At 57.5% G+C, this 20,458-nt stretch overlaps 1 protein-coding gene across 3 annotated transcripts in view; it reads right to left on the bottom strand.

Annotated features, from left to right (window-relative positions):
* Positions 1–20,458, bottom strand: part of DOK4 (docking protein 4) — a 38,880-nt gene that overhangs the window by 13,722 nt on the left and 4,700 nt on the right. For 2 of the 3 annotated variants that reach the window (XM_034788210.1, XM_034788208.1), the window contains exon 2: positions 11,779–12,047. In XM_034788210.1, coding sequence (XP_034644101.1) covers positions 11,779–11,844 — 66 coding nt within the window. In that variant the 5' untranslated portion in view covers positions 11,845–12,047. Of the gene's footprint in view, positions 1–11,778; positions 12,153–20,458 lie in introns of those variants that run through there. The other variant, XM_034788209.1, reaches the window with a different exon arrangement.

Genomic DNA, 20,458 nt, shown 5'->3' on the forward strand with positions numbered 1-20,458 from the left:
TGCTACATCCCTGAAGAAGGGGCAGCATCGGGTTACCGTTAAGCCCTAAACTTGAGCAATGACCAAACCTCATTTATAGCAAAATCCAGAGGAAACCTCTTGCAGTGAAACCCCGTTTGCTTCCTATCACGGGTCAGTCCAGCTTCTTCTAGGCCAAGGAGAGCCGAGGAGCTGTGAGCGTTATGGCCACATCTGTGTGAATCTGAACAAGTAACTGGGCTCAGAAACTGCAGGGCCTGGGGCCCTAGACAAGACAGTCAGATCGATCAATCGATCCAATGAGAAAGGACCAGACACCACGTTACAGCTGCCTGTTTTATGGAGCTGTGTGGTGCAGACTGGACCCTACACCGTAGGGAACAGCCCTGCAGAGATTTGGGGAAGGACCAGGGCAAGAGCGGGGGAGCCAACAGCGCCCGAACCATGGCCCTACCCCTTCTCATTTAGGCCCCGCCCTCACGCCACCCCTTCTCCGCCCCCTGCTCGCTCCTCTCTGGTCTGGCAGGAGGTTGTGGCTGGGAACAGAACAGGAAGCAGAAGCACCGCCCACCAGCTGATGCCCGGATGGAGGCTGGCATGGCGGCGGCATGCAAGGTGTAACAAAGCCACGGCGACCTCGAACCCGCCCCGTGTCACTCTCCTGCCCCCCACAAGATTCTGCTGAGCGGCCGTGGGTGAAGAGAGGGCAAAACTAACTCCAGGAGCATCTCCACTAGCTGTTAGCAGTACGTGGCCTATGAGACAGAGGAGCACACGGTCCCCAGCACAGAGCATGGGCCGCTCCAGCCAGGGGGTCCCCAGGCCAGCATGCCGAGGCAGCAAACAATGGCAAGGTAAGGACAGGATGGGCAGCGCTCGGCCACACCCCAGGTATCCCAGATGCCAAGTGAGCCCACGCCCCTTTCTTTCCCATCTGCTCGCACCGCATGCACAGTCTCATGCCAACGCTCCCCCGCGGTGTCCCCCCTTCCCCAACATCCTCTCATCTCTGCAGCCCCACTGGCTCACCCCCTTCGTCTCCTCGCCGCCCCTTGCGAGCGTGCTGGGCTGCCATTCCTCAGGGCGATGGATCCATTCGCACCCGTGCCAGTCACAGCGCACGGCCCTGACCTGAGAAAGGATCGTGTGCCCCAAGCACTGCGGCCCAGCCCAGGAGCCGTGCCCCAGGGTCCATCTCACCCCAAACCCACCAGAGCTGAAAGGCAGAGAGAGGTGGGGACAGCTCGGCCCCACTGCACGGGAACACCCCAAGCCTCACAGACACTTGTTCCCGGCCCTGCCTGTCACCCACAAACCGGAAAACACCCCGATGCCTCGTGTAGCGGAAGCTGCTCCCAGCAACAGCTCCGATCCTGGGGCTGCTGCTTGGAAACTCTCCTGTCCCCAGGCCTGCCCAGTCCTGGGGGAAGTCAGCGCACAGCGGCTCGCTCCTGTTCGAGGCGCTCTGGATGGACGCAGCGAGAAGGGGGACAGGCTGCCTGAGGCGGATCCCAGAGCGCGCACACACCGGAGGGCAAGCCAAGAACGAGGGACAATCGCCAGCCCTGGACGGCAAAGGGCAGAGCCAGCAGCTGGTACATGCCACTCAGTGTTTGCAAAGTAACCACTGCGCGAGCGAGGAATCGCCCCACACAGCGCCAAGGGGACCTGGCGTCAACGTGCAGGGAAACAACATCTTACAGCCCCACAGCACCTTCTGTCCGGCCACGCCCAGTGCCCCTTACCAGCTAGGAGCCGGAGTCTGCTGCCACGGACCCGACTTCCCCCCCGGCGCGTAACCGCCCTGGCCCTGTGGAGTGACTCCCGACTTCCCCCCCGGCGCGTAACCGCCCTGGCCCCCGCGGAGTGACTCCCGACTTCCCCCCCGGCGCGTAACCGCCCTGGCCCCCGCGGAGTGACTCCCGACTTCCCCCCCGGCGCGTAACCGCCCTGGCCCCCGCGGAGTGACTCCCGACTTCCCCCCCGGCGCGTAACCGCCCTGGCCCCCGCGGAGTGACTCCCGACTTCCACCCCGGCGCGTAACCGCCCTGGCCCCCGCGGAGTGACTCCCGACTTCCCCCCCGGCGCGTAACCGCCCTGGCCCCCGCGGAGTGACTCCCGACTTCCCCCCCGGCGCGTAACCGTAGATCCCGACTTACACCCCACACGTAACTATCCTGGCCCCTATGGAGTTACTCCCGATTTGCACCCTCATGTGGAACTGGCCAGGCCCCTACGGAGTGACTCCCAACTTACACCCCGGCGCGTAACCGCCCTGGCCCCTATGGAGTTATTCCCGACTTACTCCCCGGTGTGTGACCGCCCTGGCCCCTATGGAGTGACTCCCTTTTTAAATCAGAACCAGGTCCTAAATCCACAAGGGTCACTTCAAGAGCCACTTTAAACTACCTGAACTGGAGCTATGCCAATTTACACCAGCTGGGGATCTGGCCCGGCAGCCGTTCAGTGGTTTAGAGCAATGCTCCGCTGCAGTTCAGGACGGGAGGGGAACCAGGACCAGGAGCCCGCTTCTCCCCCGTCATCGCAGATAGCACGGGTGCAAACCGCTCCCCCGCCGGGATGCAGGGCCGGGGGGACCGGACACCCCTGACGCCTGCAGCCCCAGAGGGCTGGCACAGAAACCAAAGCAGCCAGCGCTGCTCATGGCGCTCGTACAAACGCAGGGGGCATTCACAAATATCCGTCTGCTTGTTAAAGCAGAGAGCCTTCGCCGCGGCCAGCCCAGAGTTTCCGCGGGCCCCAGGAATCCTGTAGCTGGCAGCGGAGGCTGGTGGCGGCTGGCAGAGGTGCCAACTCAACCATCTGCTGGCCGGGAGCGCCCCTGTTCGAATTCAGCCACCAACCCGAGCTGTGGGTGGGGCAGCTTTCCCTGCCTTCGGTGGAGTGGTTCCCCTGGGCAGTTCCAAGTCATCTGCCAGGAAGGGCTCAGCCCTGGGACCCACCCAGAAACGTCTTCTGTTTTTCACCCTTGCAGTGGATTAAATTGCACTTTTGCTGAGATGGGAGGGGAGGTATTTAAAATTCCCAGGAAGGTTCTTCCCCGCGTCCCTCCTCACCCTGTTCCAAAAGACAATACCAATGAATCCCTTGGCACTTCCCAAAGGAGGGCAGGATCAGGGTCCCCATTTTACAGATGGGGAAATTGAGGCACAGGAAGGCAAAGCAACTGGCCTGAGGTCCCCGAATAGAACCCAGCTCTCCCAAGCCCCAGCCCATGCGCTAGGCCCCACCTGTGCCAGGCTCTGTGCTCTATTAGCCACGTCCCGGAGAGAATGGTCAGGAACCATGTGCAACCGTTTCTAGTCGCTGTCTATCCCACGGGGCTGCACCCTCGGGGTTTCTGGGGGTGAGAGAGCCTGTGGGTGACTGTTACAGCTTCCACTGAGTAGCTGGGCTCAAGCGGTTCGTGTTTTAGCCCGGACCATAAACCTGCCGGGAGAGGTGGTTAAAATCCCGGCAACACCGCACTGAGCCAGTCCGCAGCAGCGTGCCCAGCCAGTGCCTGGGCGTCTCCAAACAGGGCGATGGCTCGTCCTTTGCTGTGCCCCAGGGGTCCCTCCCCCGGCTGCACCGGCCGCTCGCCCGACAGCACCACCACTGTAACGTCCCCGCCGGCTCCCAAAGCACCGCAGCCAACGTCCGGAGCAGCCGGCAAACGGAAGGCTGACAGCCCGCTGGCACGGGAGGATGGGGCAGGGAGCGCCAGTCTTGGCACCAGCTGAGCAGCGAAAGGGTTAACGCCAGGGGCATTTCGAAGGGGCATTCCCAGCCCATTGAGAGGAACGGGCGAGACTCCCTTGTTACCAGCTGCCACCTATGACGGTTTCTCTCTCAGCGAGAAAGGCGCCCCGCCGTCAGCCAGCACCGCACACCGCCCCAGCGGCCTGCCTCCAAGGAGCTCAACGCGCGGTACGAACATGAGGGATGCCAGCCTCATCGTTCGCCTCAGTTCACAGAGGGGAAACCGAGCCACAGCAAGGGGCAGAGACGCACGCAAGGAGCCAAGAGCAGAACCCAGGAGTCCTGGACCACAAAGGTTGGTGGGGTTTAGGACACATTCTCTACAACACACAGGAAGGAGGGAGATCCTCGCCATGCCCACGAACGCCTGTTGTCTCAGCTTGGAACGGACGTTGCTCCACGCCGCTATCGTCTTTCTCCCATCGCGCTGCGCCCTCGCCCGCTTCCCGCCAGGCAGAACCGCGCGCAGCAGCCGAGCCGGGCTCCAACCGGTCACGGCAGCTCAGAGCCGCTGGCTCTGCCTTTCTGCTGCAGCCGGACATGACGCATCTTGAGGCTCTTCCATACCCAACTGGCTGCTCCTTCTTCACTTCCTGTCCTGAACTGTTGTGGGGTGATTAGCGATCTCAGCCCGGGACCAAGGAATCAACAACACCCGAGCCGGGGCCCCTGCGCTGACCCTCCCGTGCCTCAGTTTCCCTGGGGGATAATACCACTCAGGGGATGGTGGGATTTAACTCATTAGTGTCTGTCGAGCACTCTGGGCAGAAGGTGCTACAATAGGAATCCAGTTAGTCCAGATGCCAGTGACCGTGGGTGGGCAGACTGATGGGCTGTTGTGGTCTGGCTCCTCTCTGGAGGGTAAACGGGCAGCAGGTACTTCCCTGCCTGCACCAGCGTCTGCAGAATCCCAGGACTCGCCCTGCAGGCTAACCTGGATTTGGGGGGAGTGGAGGCCGGCTGGATTTACAGCTTCTCCTGCCCCACCCCCTGCTCCCCTGGGGTGCTCAAGCCCTCCCCCCGCCCCGTCATTCTGCCAGCGTTAATTGCAGCGCAGTCTCACTTAATGAGCGGCAACCGGAGCAGCGGCCATGTCTGCCTGACTGCGCGTGCTCCCCCGGGCACACACACACCTGCCCCCTCTGCCTAGCACAGGGCCCTTCGCTGCTTTGCCCCTCGGGCCCCAGCAGTCCCCTCCTGGTCCTCTCCCTGCAGCAGTTCGACCCCCGCTCCCTCCTTCCCAGCGGTTTTGTTCTGGGGGAGCTGCCACCTTCACCCCCCCCGCTTCTCCTCTCCCTGCCAGCCCTCGGCATCACTTCCCTCCCAGCTATTCACCTTCCCTTTCCTGCCCCCCCTTCTTTGTTCTCTGTAATTCGCATGAAATTAACCAGCTCGCTCGCTGCTCCCTGCCTGCTGGAGGGAAGGAGATCGACTGGCCCTTCCCGGCTCTGCTGCCATGGCTGCTGAGCCAGAAGGTCTGTCTGTCTGTCCGCGCACGGAGCTATTGCCTCTAATCCCGGGGATTGCACCCTGGCACCCACTGCCTGCTCTCAGCGCCAGCTGCTGGGCCAGAGCCAGGCCAGACTGCAGCGAGCTTCCCCCCAGCAGTGCCCTGTCAGAGCCACGCCAGACTGCAGTGAGCTTCCCCCCAGCAGTGCCCTGCCAGAGCCATGCCAGACTGCAGCGAGCTTCCCCCCAGCAGTGCCCAGCTGGAGCCATGCCAGACTGCAGCGAGCTTCCCCCCAGCAGTGCCCAGACGGAGCCAGGCCAGACTGCAGCGAGCTTCCCCCCAGCAGTGCCCCGCCGGAGCCAGGCCAGACTGTGCTGATCACATCTCCTCACGAGTTTGGTTTCGTATAACCAGACTTGCTCTGCGCCCCGTGCAGGAGGGAGCGCGGTGAGCATGAAGGATGAAAGCCTGTGCGAAACACCCAGGTTTCTGGACAGCCCAGACGCAGGGAACCAGAGCGCTGTAGCTTTGCAGACACATAACAAGCCCCCTGGGAGCTCAGCGGCTGTTTGGCACGTAGCACTTCCTCCCAGCCCGGTCGCCCAGGCCCGCCTCCGGCGAATCTCCGGCTGCTTCTAAGAAAACATCTTTACTGAGCTGTCTGGGAGAATTAGCCCGATGCAGATTTCAGAGCCCGTGACACCCACAGCCAGCGAGGCTCCGAGAGCCAATTTGCAGAGAGGGCTGGTCCAGGGAATGCGGACTTCCCGCCACCCCAGCACTCCCTGTGGCCCAGTCCTGTAGCCCTCTGCACACAGAGCTCTGGCTTACAGGATCCAGGCCTGACTGTTTCTTGGCGGGTGTGTCCCTCACACACCTCTGTCTGGGGAGTGTCTGCAGCACCTGGGGAACTGGAGAAGTGCCAGCCCCCGACAGGAACAGAAGCTCCTTTCAGATGGTCCCTGATAAGCAGCAGATGGGCCTGGCTCAGTGTCAGAAATGGGCTACAGCCCACTCACTTTGAGGCTACAGAGAAGACGACGATACCAGAGGCTTCTGTGAGTGGGATGCTAGTCTAGGTCTGGACACCGCTGGCCCCAGACCTGCAATAGCTAAGCGCCTCACAGACACCAATTAATGTGCCCATTTTACAGATGGGGAACCAAGGCCCAGATTAAGTGACAGAGCAAGGAACTGATCCCATGTGTCCTGTGCCATCATTTTCCCTGGCCCTGGCTGGAGTCAACCACATTGTCCTGCCACATCCAACAGGCATTCAGCTCCTCTCAGCCTTTTATTTTAAAGGAGAAAAATAAATAATCAGGAACAAACTAAAATGAAGGCTACACAAGAGAGAGCACAGTGTGTGCATCATGCCGCTGCTGCTGCCTCCACAGTCAGTGCGCGTAGGAATTTAAAGGGGCAGTACTCAGAAAACAAAGGCACTGCAGTTTTGCAGCTCCATACACCACCGATGGCTTCAACGAGAGCAGGAGCTGTCTGTCCGTGCTGGCCTGGGGTGCCTGTGACAGAGGCCCAGTGGGGATTCACTACTTTGCATCAGCAACTCGTCAGACCGGGCATACTCACTACACCTAACACGCTGTGGTCATGGTATATACCCCAAAGGTGGCATGTCATACGTCATTGGAAAACTAATAACTCACTGATCATTAATATTCTCGCACGATGTCCGGTAAACCCCCAAAGGACTTCAGAGATACATGCTGCAAAGATGTCCTTAAAATGTATTTGGCCTAAGCCACGCCTGTCGCAGACAAAGGAACGTGTTCCACCTGCTCGAAAGCGTCTCTGATGTAAATTAGGCAACATGTGACCAGAGACAAGGAAGGTCCATTTACATAAAAGGTGAAGAAAGGCATCAGTAGGGGAGACAGCCTCAGCTACAAAGACAGGGGGTCGGAAGCACGTGAAGCAACTGACTGTATACGATGTTACTGTATTACAGCAGTGAAGGAGTGAGGGCTTTTATAAAAGCCTGTGACGCACTGCTGATTATCATTGTAAAATGCAGACACTAACACTGTAGGAGGATTTATGGAGCCTCACTGATATATTGTGCTTTAAAGTCTGCGACCAAACAAAGGGAGAAACAGGTTTTCTCCCAGACGGGAGGGGTGGCTGCTGTCTACCTGTCTCCAATGTAAATCAAGCAGCCTGGAATCAAAACGTTGCAAGTCCCTTTGCACACGCATCAGCAGGAGGATGGGACGTCCACAAGAAAGGAAGAGCAGCAGAAAGCTTGAAGAATGAACTTTGGGGTGATACAAGGGGGGCAAAAAGACACCGGGGGGGGGGCATCCATCACTTGGGGGATTCCAGAGGCCAGAGCTCTTAAAAAAATCACAGAGCGTTGGGTCCGTCGCCCAAAGAGGCGGACGTCTCCTGGAGCTGAGTGTAGGTGAGAAACCTGCTTACCAACAGGGAGACCAGAGAGCAAGTGTGAAAGATCAGGACGGGGTGGCGGGTAATCAGAGCCTATATAAGAAAAAGATCCAAAAATCGGGACAGTCCCTATAAAATCGGGACATCTGGTCACCCTACTTACCAAAGACTGTCCCTTTCTGAAACCACGTTGTGCCTTAGAAGTGTATTTTAAATTCTGTTTGCTTGTAACCCCATCTATCTTTATTCCTTATACTTGGCATCACTTAATCCTCTCTCTGTTGGATTAAATAAACTTCTTGTACTTTTGATCCAAACCAGACCAGCGCTGGGATTGAAATGAGGGTGTATGTCAAAGGCCAGTTACATTAACGAGCCGCAGCGCACTGACTCTGTAAAGACGCAACGAACTTACCAATGTCTGTGAGTGTCCCAGGAGAGGGCTGGACACGACCCAGGCAGGCGGACTGGGGGCAATCTGGGACTGGGGGCAAGGCGTTGGAGTCACTCTGCAAACAGTAACCAGGCAGTGGAAGCCAGGCTGTGACCCGCATGCTGGTGGCCGGGATCCGGGCTGTGAGCCACAGCAGCACAGCATTAGAGGCCCCCAGAATGGCAGGGCAGGTGAGGACAGAACCCCCTACTGGTCTGGGTTGAACCCCAAAACCTCACAGTGTCGTTAAGTGGCAGTAGCGGGCTACGCACGGTGCATGACCCAATGGGAGACACAGCCCGCCTTGAGGAGCTCACAATGTAAAGGGGCAGATAATGCCAACCAGGAGAGCTAGAGGCGTCTGCAGGCCCAGGCCACGTTGTGTCCTTAGGAGGAGGCGGCACCAGGCCATTGCCCCATGCGTTAAGAGAGTGCGGCGGACGCTCGGCTCTGCGCATCAGCACGGCCACCTGGGCTGGGCCGAGTCCTACCCAGTCCTGCAGAGGGCAGCACTCACCGAACAGCCCTCGCACGAGAGGAAGTGCAAGGGCAGGGGATGTATCCCAGCCACACAAGGCTGGGGGACCCTCTCCTCACTCCCAGGCTGGTCCCGGGCCTACCCCTCAGAACCTCGCTCTCTTCAGCACCTGATGCCAGCGGCAGCACTTGGCCGACGCTCGCTGGCTTCGCAGCAGCCGTGCCCCTTAAAGGAGGGCTTTGAATGAGGAGAGGGGAGCCTGGCACACAGGGACGGGGCGCAGGAGCAAGAACCATGGGAAGGAGGCTGAGGCGGCACCGGCATGGAAGATAATCAGACGTTCTCCCTCATCCAGAGGCGGGAGCAACGTTAGCCGCGCTTGGCCTCCCCGCTCAAGACGCCCGGCGTCCCCACAGCTGGGTCTCGCCACCTCGGCTACCCCCCCGGCTCCCTCCCCTGAAGCTGCACCAACGCTGGAGCAGCGGGGAGAGAATTGCTGACAGCTCCTGGCGTTGACAAGGCCCCCATTAGATCCCGAGCATGCTGGGAAAGCTCCGGGCGCGGCCACTGGTTTCAGACGCTTCCGGGGACCCACCCGGATGCCTCAAGCAGCCACTTTGGGAAAACGTTGGCCTGTCCCCCTCCCCCAGCTCTGGGGCTCCGTCTCCCCAGCTGCCCAAGGGGGCTAGAGACCCATCTGAGAGGAGAGCTTGGGAGGCTGGATCCCTCATGCCGGCGAAGGGCAGGTGAATGCGTGACAGAAGCACTAAGCCACGAAAGCTCTTTTGTCTCACTTTACCGTGCCCAAGATAGACGCAGATCCACCACATGCACCCGGGCGGCTCCGGTCTGCTGGCTCGGCAGAAGGCCGCACCCACTCAGTGGCAAGAGGAAAGGATCGCAGCTGGGAATGGTCAGCAGGGCATGGCAGAGATCCAGCTGGCGCAGGGCCCTGGGGCTGACCGACCGACGAGGCCTTTCACCATGAGGTCGCCGGTTCAAATCCCCAAGTCCTTAGTGAGCGACTGGCCTGGGAGACTTAGCGGGTTTCCCATGGGCCACATTGCAACCGGCCGCCTTGTCGGCAGGAAATGCCAGGGAGCGTGGGGAGGCGAGGCTCCTCTCTCACCCCGTACGGCAGGGCGCAGGGGCCACTCCTTTTCAGTGGGGACAGGCTGGTGCCCAGCAGCAGTAACTCCACTTTAAAGCCGAGACCCACAGGCAGTCCCTCTGGAGGGCTGGAGCCCTGGATCCCGCAGCCCACCACGGGGCCACGAGCAAACTGTACCCTGTGGCTGGGCCCAGGGGCTGCTGCAGCGTGGACGCCTGGGGAACATCGGGATGCTCGACGGGCTCCCCACAGCTGCCGTTCCCCATGGGCAGGACCCGGGGCAGCCAGGGCCGGGATGAAGAATGTGCCCAGACGGCAGCTGCAGGCGGGATGGCTGAGTGACATTATCTGGGGGTGATTTAGTGCTGGCCAGAGCCCAGACGCTGTGCACACCCTGCCCTCAAACAGCTGAGCCAGGCCCAGCTGCAACCCACCAGAGCTGAGATGTGGGGGCCCGGCTATTCCTGCCCTGCCAGTGCCCCGAAATCCCAACCCACCGCTCCCCTTCTATCCCAGTGCTTGGGCCCAAACACCCAGCTCCGCTGATGCCCCTCAATCCTGACCCGCAGCCCCCCCATGCTATTCCAACCCTGGTCCCCCGCACCAGCGTCCACCCTGCCCTGCCCCAGACCTGACTCCATCCCGAGCAGAGATGCCACTCACAGCCAAATAACCTGTGCGATGGTTTATTTCACATCCAGACCGAGATCTTGCCCTTGCCATGAACCAGGGTTTGACCTCCTTTTGCAGGGGGGGGAAAGGCCCGTGCACCGCCCCACGGCTCCACCCAGCGCCAGGCTGGGGGTTTCTTTGTCTCAGCAACTGCAGTTTGGCCCCTTTAAGAACGGATCCCGGTACGGAGCCCTCTCCATTGAAATGCGAAGCACACCGGCTCTCCACCAACTCTGCCTAAAATATGGGTCAAGCCAACCAGCTTGGGAGCCCCAGTCACGTGGGATCACCTGCATCTCGCCTGACAAAAAATGAACTGCTCTTTGGGGGAGGGGCAGGGTGGAGCAAGAACTTGCACCTCCTCTACCAGCAGCTCCCCCTGCCATCCCTGAGCCTCGAGCAGCCTCTGCCTGCCACTGGCTCCGGAGCGGCACAGAGCTCCTGGGACCCGGTCCATGCAGTGAGCGTGATTCCCGTAAGCAGATCAATGACCCCGGTTCTCTCGCTAAGGACCCAATCCTTGGAAATCACCTCAAGGCCCCATTGCAATCCATGGGAGCGGAGCATGCCCAGCTCTGGGCCCCAAATCAGTGACCTGCTAACACATCCCATCTTACCTCCCATCCCCCTACAGGGAAGTACAGCACCATGTACGTCTCCCCCACCCCCGACTTCCACCCACACACTCCTCCGCCTTCACAACCAACCTCCCAGGGATCCCAGGCGATGCACAGGCTCGGGACCCAACGGGCGACTTAACTATTCCCTAGCCAGTGCTGACGTCATGTGCAAACGCAGTCAGTGGCATGGAAGGGGCCCAGGGGCGACCAGGGTGTAGGGATCTAAGCTGGGTTTGGCCGGTAGGCCTGGAATCGTGGCTTTAAATCCGCAGCCTCCCCTGTCTGGACAGCACGAGCACAAACCACAGTGCCAAATTCCTACTGAATTACACAGAAAGCAACAAGTGCAAAACCATCTTCTCGCCTCTCTCCCCTTCGCCTATAAATAACCCAGGGGGTCAGATGCTTTTTTCCAAAAAAAATGATCCAGGCACAGCTTGTCTGCTGGGCTGATCCAAATTCAGCCGAGTTTTTGCTCTCGGAGGGAAATTCCTACAGCTGAATTCAAAGGACAACCCCCCCTCGCCTTCCCCCTGCGGAAACCCCACAGCTGCAACTTTCCCCGTCCCCAGAATGACCAGCGACAGTGGCCAGCCCCCTCCCCACGGCACAGGAGTCCTGGGGACGGGCGCTCAGAGTCAGCTGGGGTTGAGGAAGATGCTCGGGCATAACCCAGAGACAGAATCTCGAGCGAGGATGCTCTCAACACAAAAGAGGGACTGGGGAGGGGGGGGGCAGGGGGTCTTTCTGAATTTTGCAGCTGCCCCGGTGTTTCAAAAGCAGGGAGAAGCGGGGTGGAGGAGGGAGAGGAGAGACCTTCAAAGCTAGCGATAATGAATCATGCATCACAATCCCCTCCTCACTTACCCCCAATTTCCTGCTCTTCATTTTCACGTAGCCCTGTTTGACGATGTCGTTAAAATTCGTAGCCATGGCGTAGCCCTCTGCAGCCGGGATCCACTCCCAAGGAGCTCCAGGCTTTTTCCTAGCCTGCTTTCCTTCCGTCCGTCTTCCTCCCCCCCCACCTCGCTCCTCCTTCTGCGTTCACCTGTTTTCAGATCCTCCCCAGGGTCCGGGTCGGGGGCCTCCTCAGCATTGTCCTAGCAGCTTCATGCTCCCCTCCTCCCCGACACTGGCTGTAAAATAAAAATGACAGATAGATTAGAGATAGTGACATCTTCCCCTTTGTTCCCCCTCCCGCTTTTCTCTTTCTGGCTGAACCATTCGGGAAAAACCAAGGTGCATCATACAGAAGAGGAGAAATGGAACAGTCCAGTTGTTAACCCCTCGATTCTTCCTCGAGATGCACAAGGACCAACTTTCTCCATGCCTGTGAATCTGCTGCGGATCCAAGAGGGGAACCGGGACAGGTGTGTGGGGATGAGACTTGGCAGCAGGGATGTAACAGCTCCAGGCTGCTGCGGGCCCTGGAGAAATCATCTCGGAGGAAGGCTCTCCAGAGCGTTAATGCACTACAGAGGCAAATCAAAGCGCAAGGGTCGCGGCAGGGCAGCAGGAGATTTGAGCTAATAAATAATGACATCATCTCACAGATCTACAGCCCTTTCCATCTCCAAAGATCCCAAAGCACTCCGACCAACTGTACCCCAAGTCGATCCATCTACCACTGACCCTGGGAGCCAGGAAAGTGACGGCAGAGATGGCACACACGCCACAGTGACCTACCAGCTGATCAGGCCTGGACGCTTCTGACAAACAGGGGATCAAGCGCCCAAACGGTGTGTCGCTTGTTCCTCTCGGACAGATCTTTTTTTAAAATATACCTTCGCACCACTTGTATGCCTTTTCATGCCAGTCAAAGCTCCTTCATCGAAATGCGGCCACCTCTGGGGTGGAACACAAGAGCTGTCTGACAGCGTACAGAAAAGGCCCGTCTACGTTGCGAGAGCAACCAAGTCACAACACGGTGTCATGTCTGAAACATTGTTCCACCTCATAGCACGGACAGGACCTAAGCATGCCTTTCCGTCTGCCGCGGCCCCAATATGGAAAGAAATGCCTGAAGAACCCCCAAAATGACAGGCACCTAAACATTATGTATGTAGGAAACAAACTATGTGGGCTTCCCTCCTTTAGCATCAATCACTCACTAGAACCTCTGGAGCACGAATTTTTATTTCTGTCAAATAATTCTCCGAGAGTGGGGAATGTAGGACATTTTGGGATTAAAATGAGTGACATTTGTTAGATACCAACCCAAGCATATCAGATCCCACGTCCCTGAACTGTGCGGCAGGAGGACTGCAGCAGACATGGGTTTAGGTCCCATCTACATGACAAGGCACAACAATATTGGAACTGTCAGGAGACAAGTGGGATGTAGCCAGGTCGAGTGACCCAGCGATTTTGTATTGTAAGCGGGCCCATAGGCTGCCCACGACACTTTAGGACAGGAAGTGCAGAATGACACTACATTGAAGGTGGGGAGGGGGGGACACGGATGATCTACGCAAGCACAACAGAATTACGCTGTTTGGAATAGGACCGGGATGCTGGAGCGAATGCCCCGGCTTTTAGGAAAAGCGTTGTGGGGTCTTTCATGGCCAGAAGGGGTCAGCGCTAGGAACTCCCATTCAAAAGAATTGCTGACACTACAATGGAGTGACCAACATACAGTTTGCTGCCCTGAGACGGAGTTATGGGCACAAGCACGGAGAGGCTGGCACCATGACCAGATTACCAACCCCAGGAGAAAGCAGACAGTGCCAGAATCCCACGGCCAGAGACGGGAGGAAGATGCCAGCACATGGACAGATGGCACAGAACAATTCCTGGATCTCCCCCCCGAGAGGCGCTCGCTTCTATCCAGTGCTGCCAGGCACTGCCAGGGTGGCTACAGGCCACGGCTACGTTACCAGCCCTCGTGCATACACAGGGCGTGCAAACAGCTGTCACGCCAGCAGTCCCGTCGGGGCCAAAGGGGCGGCTTGCGTTTGTGAAATGATCATAACGTGGGTTTTATTTTTTTCTCTGTTTTCAGGGAGGGAAGCCGGTCACTGAAGGTTTGCTGCTCAGAGCTCTCCAGGCATCACAGACACACCCTGCTTCTTTCCTCTGGGGAGTGGAGCCGGCAGGCAGCCCTGCACCGAGCAGCGCTCTGCATATCTAGTGCCAGGGTGGAGTAACGGCACAGAGCAGGATCACGTTACTGGCCTTGGGGTGCATAGCCGGTGCCAACGTTGTATTGCTAGCGCCGGGGTGGATGGGTTAGTAGTGCCAAGGCTGAGTTAACAGCAGCTGGGTGGATTTCCTGGCGCCAGAGCTGCTTTAGCGAATCAGAATCGGGTTCCCAGGGCAGATCCTGGTGCCAGGAGTGAGAGAACAGCACCAGGGAGGCGTTCTTGGCATGAGGCATGAATCATCAGAGCTTTTAACACCACAGCGGGGTTCCCGGCGCCAGGTAGACTAGCGAGGCGAGGGTGGGACGGGGACACCAACGTCTGTGCCATGAGGTTCTCTCTGCCAGAGCTGACAGCAGTGCAGCATTAATGAATCTCTCCGAGACCTCGAGTTCCTAATGAGGAACAGATGGGATGGCCTGTTTGGCACATTCAAGCAACGAGAGTGGAAATGCAAAGAGCTCAAGTGTGGTTCTGCAGATTTCCACCTGGAGCATCTGTTCACCCATCCATCTCGGCACATCTTCTTCCTGTCCAACTATCCACCTCTCTGTTGTCCCTCAAGACCTCTAGCCTGTCTCCCTGGACCCTTAACACCACTGAATTGCAACCCTCCCTGCTCTGACATTTCCCTCTCTCCCTTTTCTTTCATCGCCTCCTCCTTTTTGGCTTTGTCTCTCTCTTCTGAAGCCTGACACTAATATGCTACCTCTGGGGGAGAGCGAAGTCAGGGACTGAATTGGAAACAAATGTCATGGTACTCTCCCAAGCTACAAACCAAGCCCCACCCCCTGGACACTCAAACTAGACTCCACTCACAGCAGGCTCCATAATTTGTGAGACTGTTTCCTTTACTGCATGCCTTGATCAGCCGTGAAACAGCTGACAGTTAACCAGCCATTGTTAGGTTTCAGAGTCAACATCTCATCATCATCATTATCATCATCTCCTCATTCAGATGAATGGGAAAGTTCAGGCTGCCCAAGGCAGATATCGCTACACCACTCACACTCTGGTCCCACTTTGAAAGTTCTTTGCAATCACAAGGGATTTGAGACTTTTTAAAAAAGGAAACTTAGATCCAGGTGCACAAGTCCCAGCTCACCAAGCCACTGCCACCCAGCTCGCTTGGTCAGTAACACCTGGCATTTGAGACACCCTCTAAGAAAACACAACAGAAATGTTTCACAGATAAACCTTCACTGTTACATCATTATTCTGTGTAGGGATGGGCAAACTGGCCTGGGTAGAATAAGAACCAGCCCAAAATTACTCATCCCAAACCTTCTTAACTCGCATTTTAACTCATTTTTCCTCTATTGTGCTACCTGGTTTTGGCGAGGGCCAGAAGTGGATCTGCTGTTATCCCATAAGAATGGTTTTTCTCTCTGTTTTCCAACCCAACCGCAAGCAGGCAGCATCAGAGACTCAGCAGCGTGCCCTGTGGGCTGTGTACGCTGGAAATGGAGGTGCCTGTTTTCTGCCTCCTGCACTTTTACATTTCTAAGAAATTCATCTACTTGCAGAGGCAGCAGCCATATTGCTCTCAGAGCGGCTGCTGCAGCCTGTTCCAGAGGGGAGGCACGCACCATGCTCTTTCTGACTGAGACTTTACTTTTGTTCTTTCTTTGCATTGTTGTTCCTTAATCAAACAAAGGAAACCATTTAATACAGGAAGTGTGCAGCTGCCCATTCAAGCTCTCAGGCTTCAGGGATGTTTAGATCCAGATCTAACTCTATGATCCACAAGTGTCTCAACAGGAAATCTGCAGAGCGAAGAGCCTCTGAGAACTCCGGGAAGCCCCTGACCACCTGGACACTTATCTGACCAGAACCTATACTGCTTTTGGCAAGAGGAGAGGACTGGGATGGGGAAGGGGTGAATCCTTCTTTAGCCCAATCCTGGATTGTTGTTGTAAGAGGCCCCGTTATCTTGTGAAACAGGCTCTGTTTTACCCCAGCGCAGTCCTGTCTGCAACACACATTTCTCTTGCATTTAAGACATAAAAGATGTGGGTGATTCTTGTTTGTTTTTTTAAGGGACACTGTCAAAGGAGGGGAGGGGGGGAAACCTACCAACAATTTCCCCTTTTTTCCTGACACCCGTTGTGATTCCCTAGCTGCCTTATATCCCGAAGACAAAGGCTTCCACGTCTGTTTCCTGGAACAGGCAAACAGCAGCAAACCACTGACGGCAGCTCAGCATTTATGCCCAACCCTACAGCAACAAACTAGGGCGTGCCGCAGCCCATACCTCTGAGCATCGCTACAAGCCAGTGCGTGGCACTCCGTCCTTAGGTGCAACCCTACAATAACAAATCAATAACAAAACGGAGCCTATGACCAACCTGGCAGTGACAAACCTCTGATGCAGCTCAGGGTTTATGAACACCTCTACAATAGCAAACTAATGCATGGACCTCCCGGTTCACGACTAACCCTACCATAATAAACCAGTGGGGCTCACATGGGATGAAGGGGAAAAAACAACGGAGACAAGGAAACAGGGCTCGTTTTCCTGCCTCTGAGGGGCGTTCCGCTGTTATGAAACATGCCGTCCCCTACACGTTTTAGAGAGCTGTACGCAATTATCTTCCAAGTCAGCATCTGCGAGTCTGCGGCCATGGCCCCACACAGCGTACGGCCACGTGTGGTTTTCCCCGCGTGCTCCGAATAAAGCACTCGCAGCGATGGGTGGGTTTGCCGAGAACACCCAGAGCTGGTGAACGGGCGCCAGATCCAACAGCCCTAGAGACGAGAGGCCTCCATGCCCAAGAAAGGCGCGGGGCAGTGCCAGCTTCCCCGTGGGCAGTCACTCTGCCCAATGCTGCTGCTGAGAGCAGACACCGGTCGTGAACACGGAGTGTGTGGGGCGGTGGGGTGATGTTCATTCCCAAGAGCCCGATCCTGTCAGGTGCTGGGCTCCCCGCACGCTCCACAAAGCCAAAAGGGAACAATGACAGTCAGGCACCAAACTCATTTCCTATGGGCCCCCAAGCAGCCAGGAGACAGCAGTGACAGCCCAGCCCTGAAGAAGAGCCCGGTGGAAGCTCAAAAGCTTGTCTTTCTCACCCACAGAAGTTGGTCCTCGCCCACCTTGTCTCTCTGAAGGATTGTAGACTGTGCCCATCACCGCGGTATCTGAGCTATCACGTCCTGCGGCCAGTCTACCTAAGGCCGTAGCCTTGGGCCACTCCTAAGGAAGCAGCAAGCGTCTCGCTTTCTTCCTAAAGGCAACCGCCATCTACCGCACACAACAGCCTGCCTGCGCCGGCCCAGCTGGAGCCGCTCTCAGCAAGTCACGGAGGCTGCACGTTAAATAATTCATGCAATTCAAAGCGATCATAAAAACCAACAGAATTACTCAGAAGCCAAACACCGCCGGCTCCGCGTTGCGTGGCAGCGGCTTGGGTCTCCGTTCCAGGGGCCACGGCAAGAGAATTCCAAAGCTGGTCTCGACCAAAGGTGGGGAAACCTAGGCCCTCGCTGGGAACGAAGCGCGTGACCTGCCAGCGGTGCAGTGGGGTCTAAACGCTGATTGCATCTGCAAACCACGTGGCTCATACTCAATTCAGTGCCTCAGCAGGTAAGAACCTGTCTTCACTGCTGGCTGGCACAGGATTCCTGTTAATTGGTTCAGCACAATATCGATGCTGCAGAATGACACTATGGAGAATAATATCAAGCTTTTCTATAGGGCAGTAGCATTATCCCCATTTTACAGATGGGGAAACTGAGGCATGGACTATGGTGTGACTTGCCCAAGGTCATCCAGCAGGCCAGTGGCAGAGACAAGAATAGAACCCAGGTCCCCCGAGCCCAGATTGAGTGCTCTATCCACTAGGGAAGCCTGCCTCTCACATAGAGAACTCTGGAAGCCCAACACTAATGACATGACTCTAATTGTGCCTGACTAGCTGAACAGGCCACTCCTCCTCCTTCTCAGACCTTACTGTGGCAGTACGTCCCACAATGCATTGCCCCATGTTGCGGATGCCATGTGCGTACATCTTCTAGGCGTTCTCGCCATTGCTAGGACGCTGTGGGGTAGCTGCCCCGATTTTCCCAGATGCACGGCTACAAAGAGGAAGTGGGGTAGCTGAGGATACACGCTCTAGACAGACACACAGTTGTGTTGTAAAACACAGCTGTTGTGTGCAGTGGCGGATTAGCCGCTGGGCGGATTAGCCCCTGTGCCCAGGGGCCCCAGCCAATTGGGGGGCTCCAGAAAAATGAGCACCCCTGTGCCCCAACCCACTCCGCCTACCCGGGGAATGGAGGCTTACCCCGGGTGGGCGGGTGGAGCAGGGGAAGCCCGCTGGAGCACGGGAGGGGGGAAGCTGGGGCGGGGGATAATGCAGGCAGAAGGGGTGGGGAGGGGTCCACACTTGCTCTGGCCAAGGGCCCACAAAACCCTAATCCGCCCCTGGCAATGTGGACTCAACTCACCCAAGTTGGTTGGAACCAAGTCAGAGGCGAGAATCCTAAACCGGTTTTGGGTGCAGTGGAGACAGGACTTTAACACTGTGGTTTGCTCGCGCAGCGAGGGGCCTGGGAGGAGCATTAGGGGATTTGAGCAGCAGTGTTAATAGGGTGAAATTAACAGGGAGAAAAGGCTTAATGTCAGGGAAAGCAATCTACTCGGCGTTTACCCTAGAACAATTACCAGGTCAGGGAGCCCAGGAACGTCCCACCGGGACTCCTTTATAACACAGCAGTGCCTGGACCACTTGTGAACCAACAGCATCATCTCTTGACTGTGTAGCCCCACATTACCAAATCATGCGACAGCCCTGGGCGGTACTTCTACAACCATCTGCTTTAGCTGCATCGGGCAGTTCCGGGTTGCAACCAGCTCTCCAAGCAGGCCTGGCTTTCTAAGAGGACCCCAGACTCCGAAAGGGAAGGGGTGGGAACCTCACTGCTCAATGCCTTTGAATTGGATCTGGCCAGAGCGCTGGTAGCCGTGCAATAGAGAATGCGCTACAGCAGGGGAAGGAGTCAATGGGACAAAAAGGGTCTGGTCAGGAACCCCAGAACATATATTGCTTGGCCAGGTCTGTTGCTTCCTGAATGTGCCCTGGGCTAAGCTGCACACGGACGGAGAGGAACAAAAGGTCCCCGGACGCAGTGCTACGTACCAAGCACCATGCATCCGTGTTCACTCTCATTGACCCACGGCAGGGCACGGAAGAGGCTGGTCCAGGCTCTCGGGTCCTCAGAATCCTGCCACCCACCCCAGGCAGGTGCCCAGCTCTATTAGTACAAATCTCTCTCACTCCACCCAGAGAGGAGCAGGAGACAAAGCCCGGAGAGGAGCCCGCTGGCTGGATTTCCTTCCCGGACTCTGGATCCGGATTCAAACAGCCTCCGTGGTGTCTATTCCCCTGCCAGGAGTTGGCCTTGACATCTCTGCCCAGCGAGGCTCCTGTATTTTGGCCCTGACACTGCACGTGACCCGCCCTCTCTTTCCCTAGGGGCACGTCATTATCCAGCAGCAGGCCAAGGTGGCCAGGAGCCTCTCCTCTGGAAGCCCCCACAGCAATGAGCACAGCTGAGACACTGAAAAGCTGCCCCCTCCCAGACAGGGAATAGCCCCCCCCCCCAAACCAGGTCATCATGAGAACAGCAGGGGAGCTGGGAAGGCAGAGTGAAGCCGCCTGTCTGGATTCACTCTCCCCCAAGCCCCAGCATCCGCGACAGCCGCTGCTCGGAAGGGATGGGAGCCGGAAAAGCCGACCCGCAATCTCAGCTCAGGATGCAAGAAGCTGGAGCAGGGGCCGACTCCACCGCTGTGCTGAGCTACGGAGCTATCAGGGACCGGGGTGAGCTCAGGGCAGTGAGAAGAGAGGCCGGCACACAGGTGTGGAGGGGCTGTGCAGAGAGACAGCGGCAAGGGGCGGGAGGAGGCAGAGAACACAAGGATGCTGTATCTGAGGGAAAGGGGGGACAATCGGATGGGAAATGGACAGAGGGAGCAGTACAGCTCCCCTAAGCTCTAGAGGTCGGGCTGGCGAATGCCCCTCAGAGAAACCAAGCTTCTGAATCTCATCCACTCCCTGTTTGTGCAAACCATTAAACCACCTCACAGGCGCTCAGCGTGGGCTGCCTCTGCTCAGGTGAGAACCACCTGTGCTAGAGCAGAGGGCAGTGTGTGGGGCACGGGGCTGAATTGAGGGGCCTCTGCAGGGGTACGGGAGGGAAGCCTGGGGCTAGGATAGCCGGGGGGCTGCAGGGCAGGATGGAGGGGCACTGGCAGAGCTGGGGGAGGGCCCGGAGCAGGGATAGCAGGGGGGCTGCAGGGCAGGACCGAGGGGTACTGGCAGAGCTGGGGGAAGGCCCAGGGCAGGGATAGCGGGGGGCTGCAGGGCAGGACCGAGGGGCACTGGCAGAGCTGGGGGAGGGCC

The sequence above is a fragment of the Trachemys scripta genome, chromosome 13 (genome assembly GCF_013100865.1).
Source record: "Trachemys scripta elegans isolate TJP31775 chromosome 13, CAS_Tse_1.0, whole genome shotgun sequence".
In the NCBI taxonomy this organism is placed as follows: Eukaryota; Metazoa; Chordata; order Testudines; family Emydidae; genus Trachemys; species Trachemys scripta.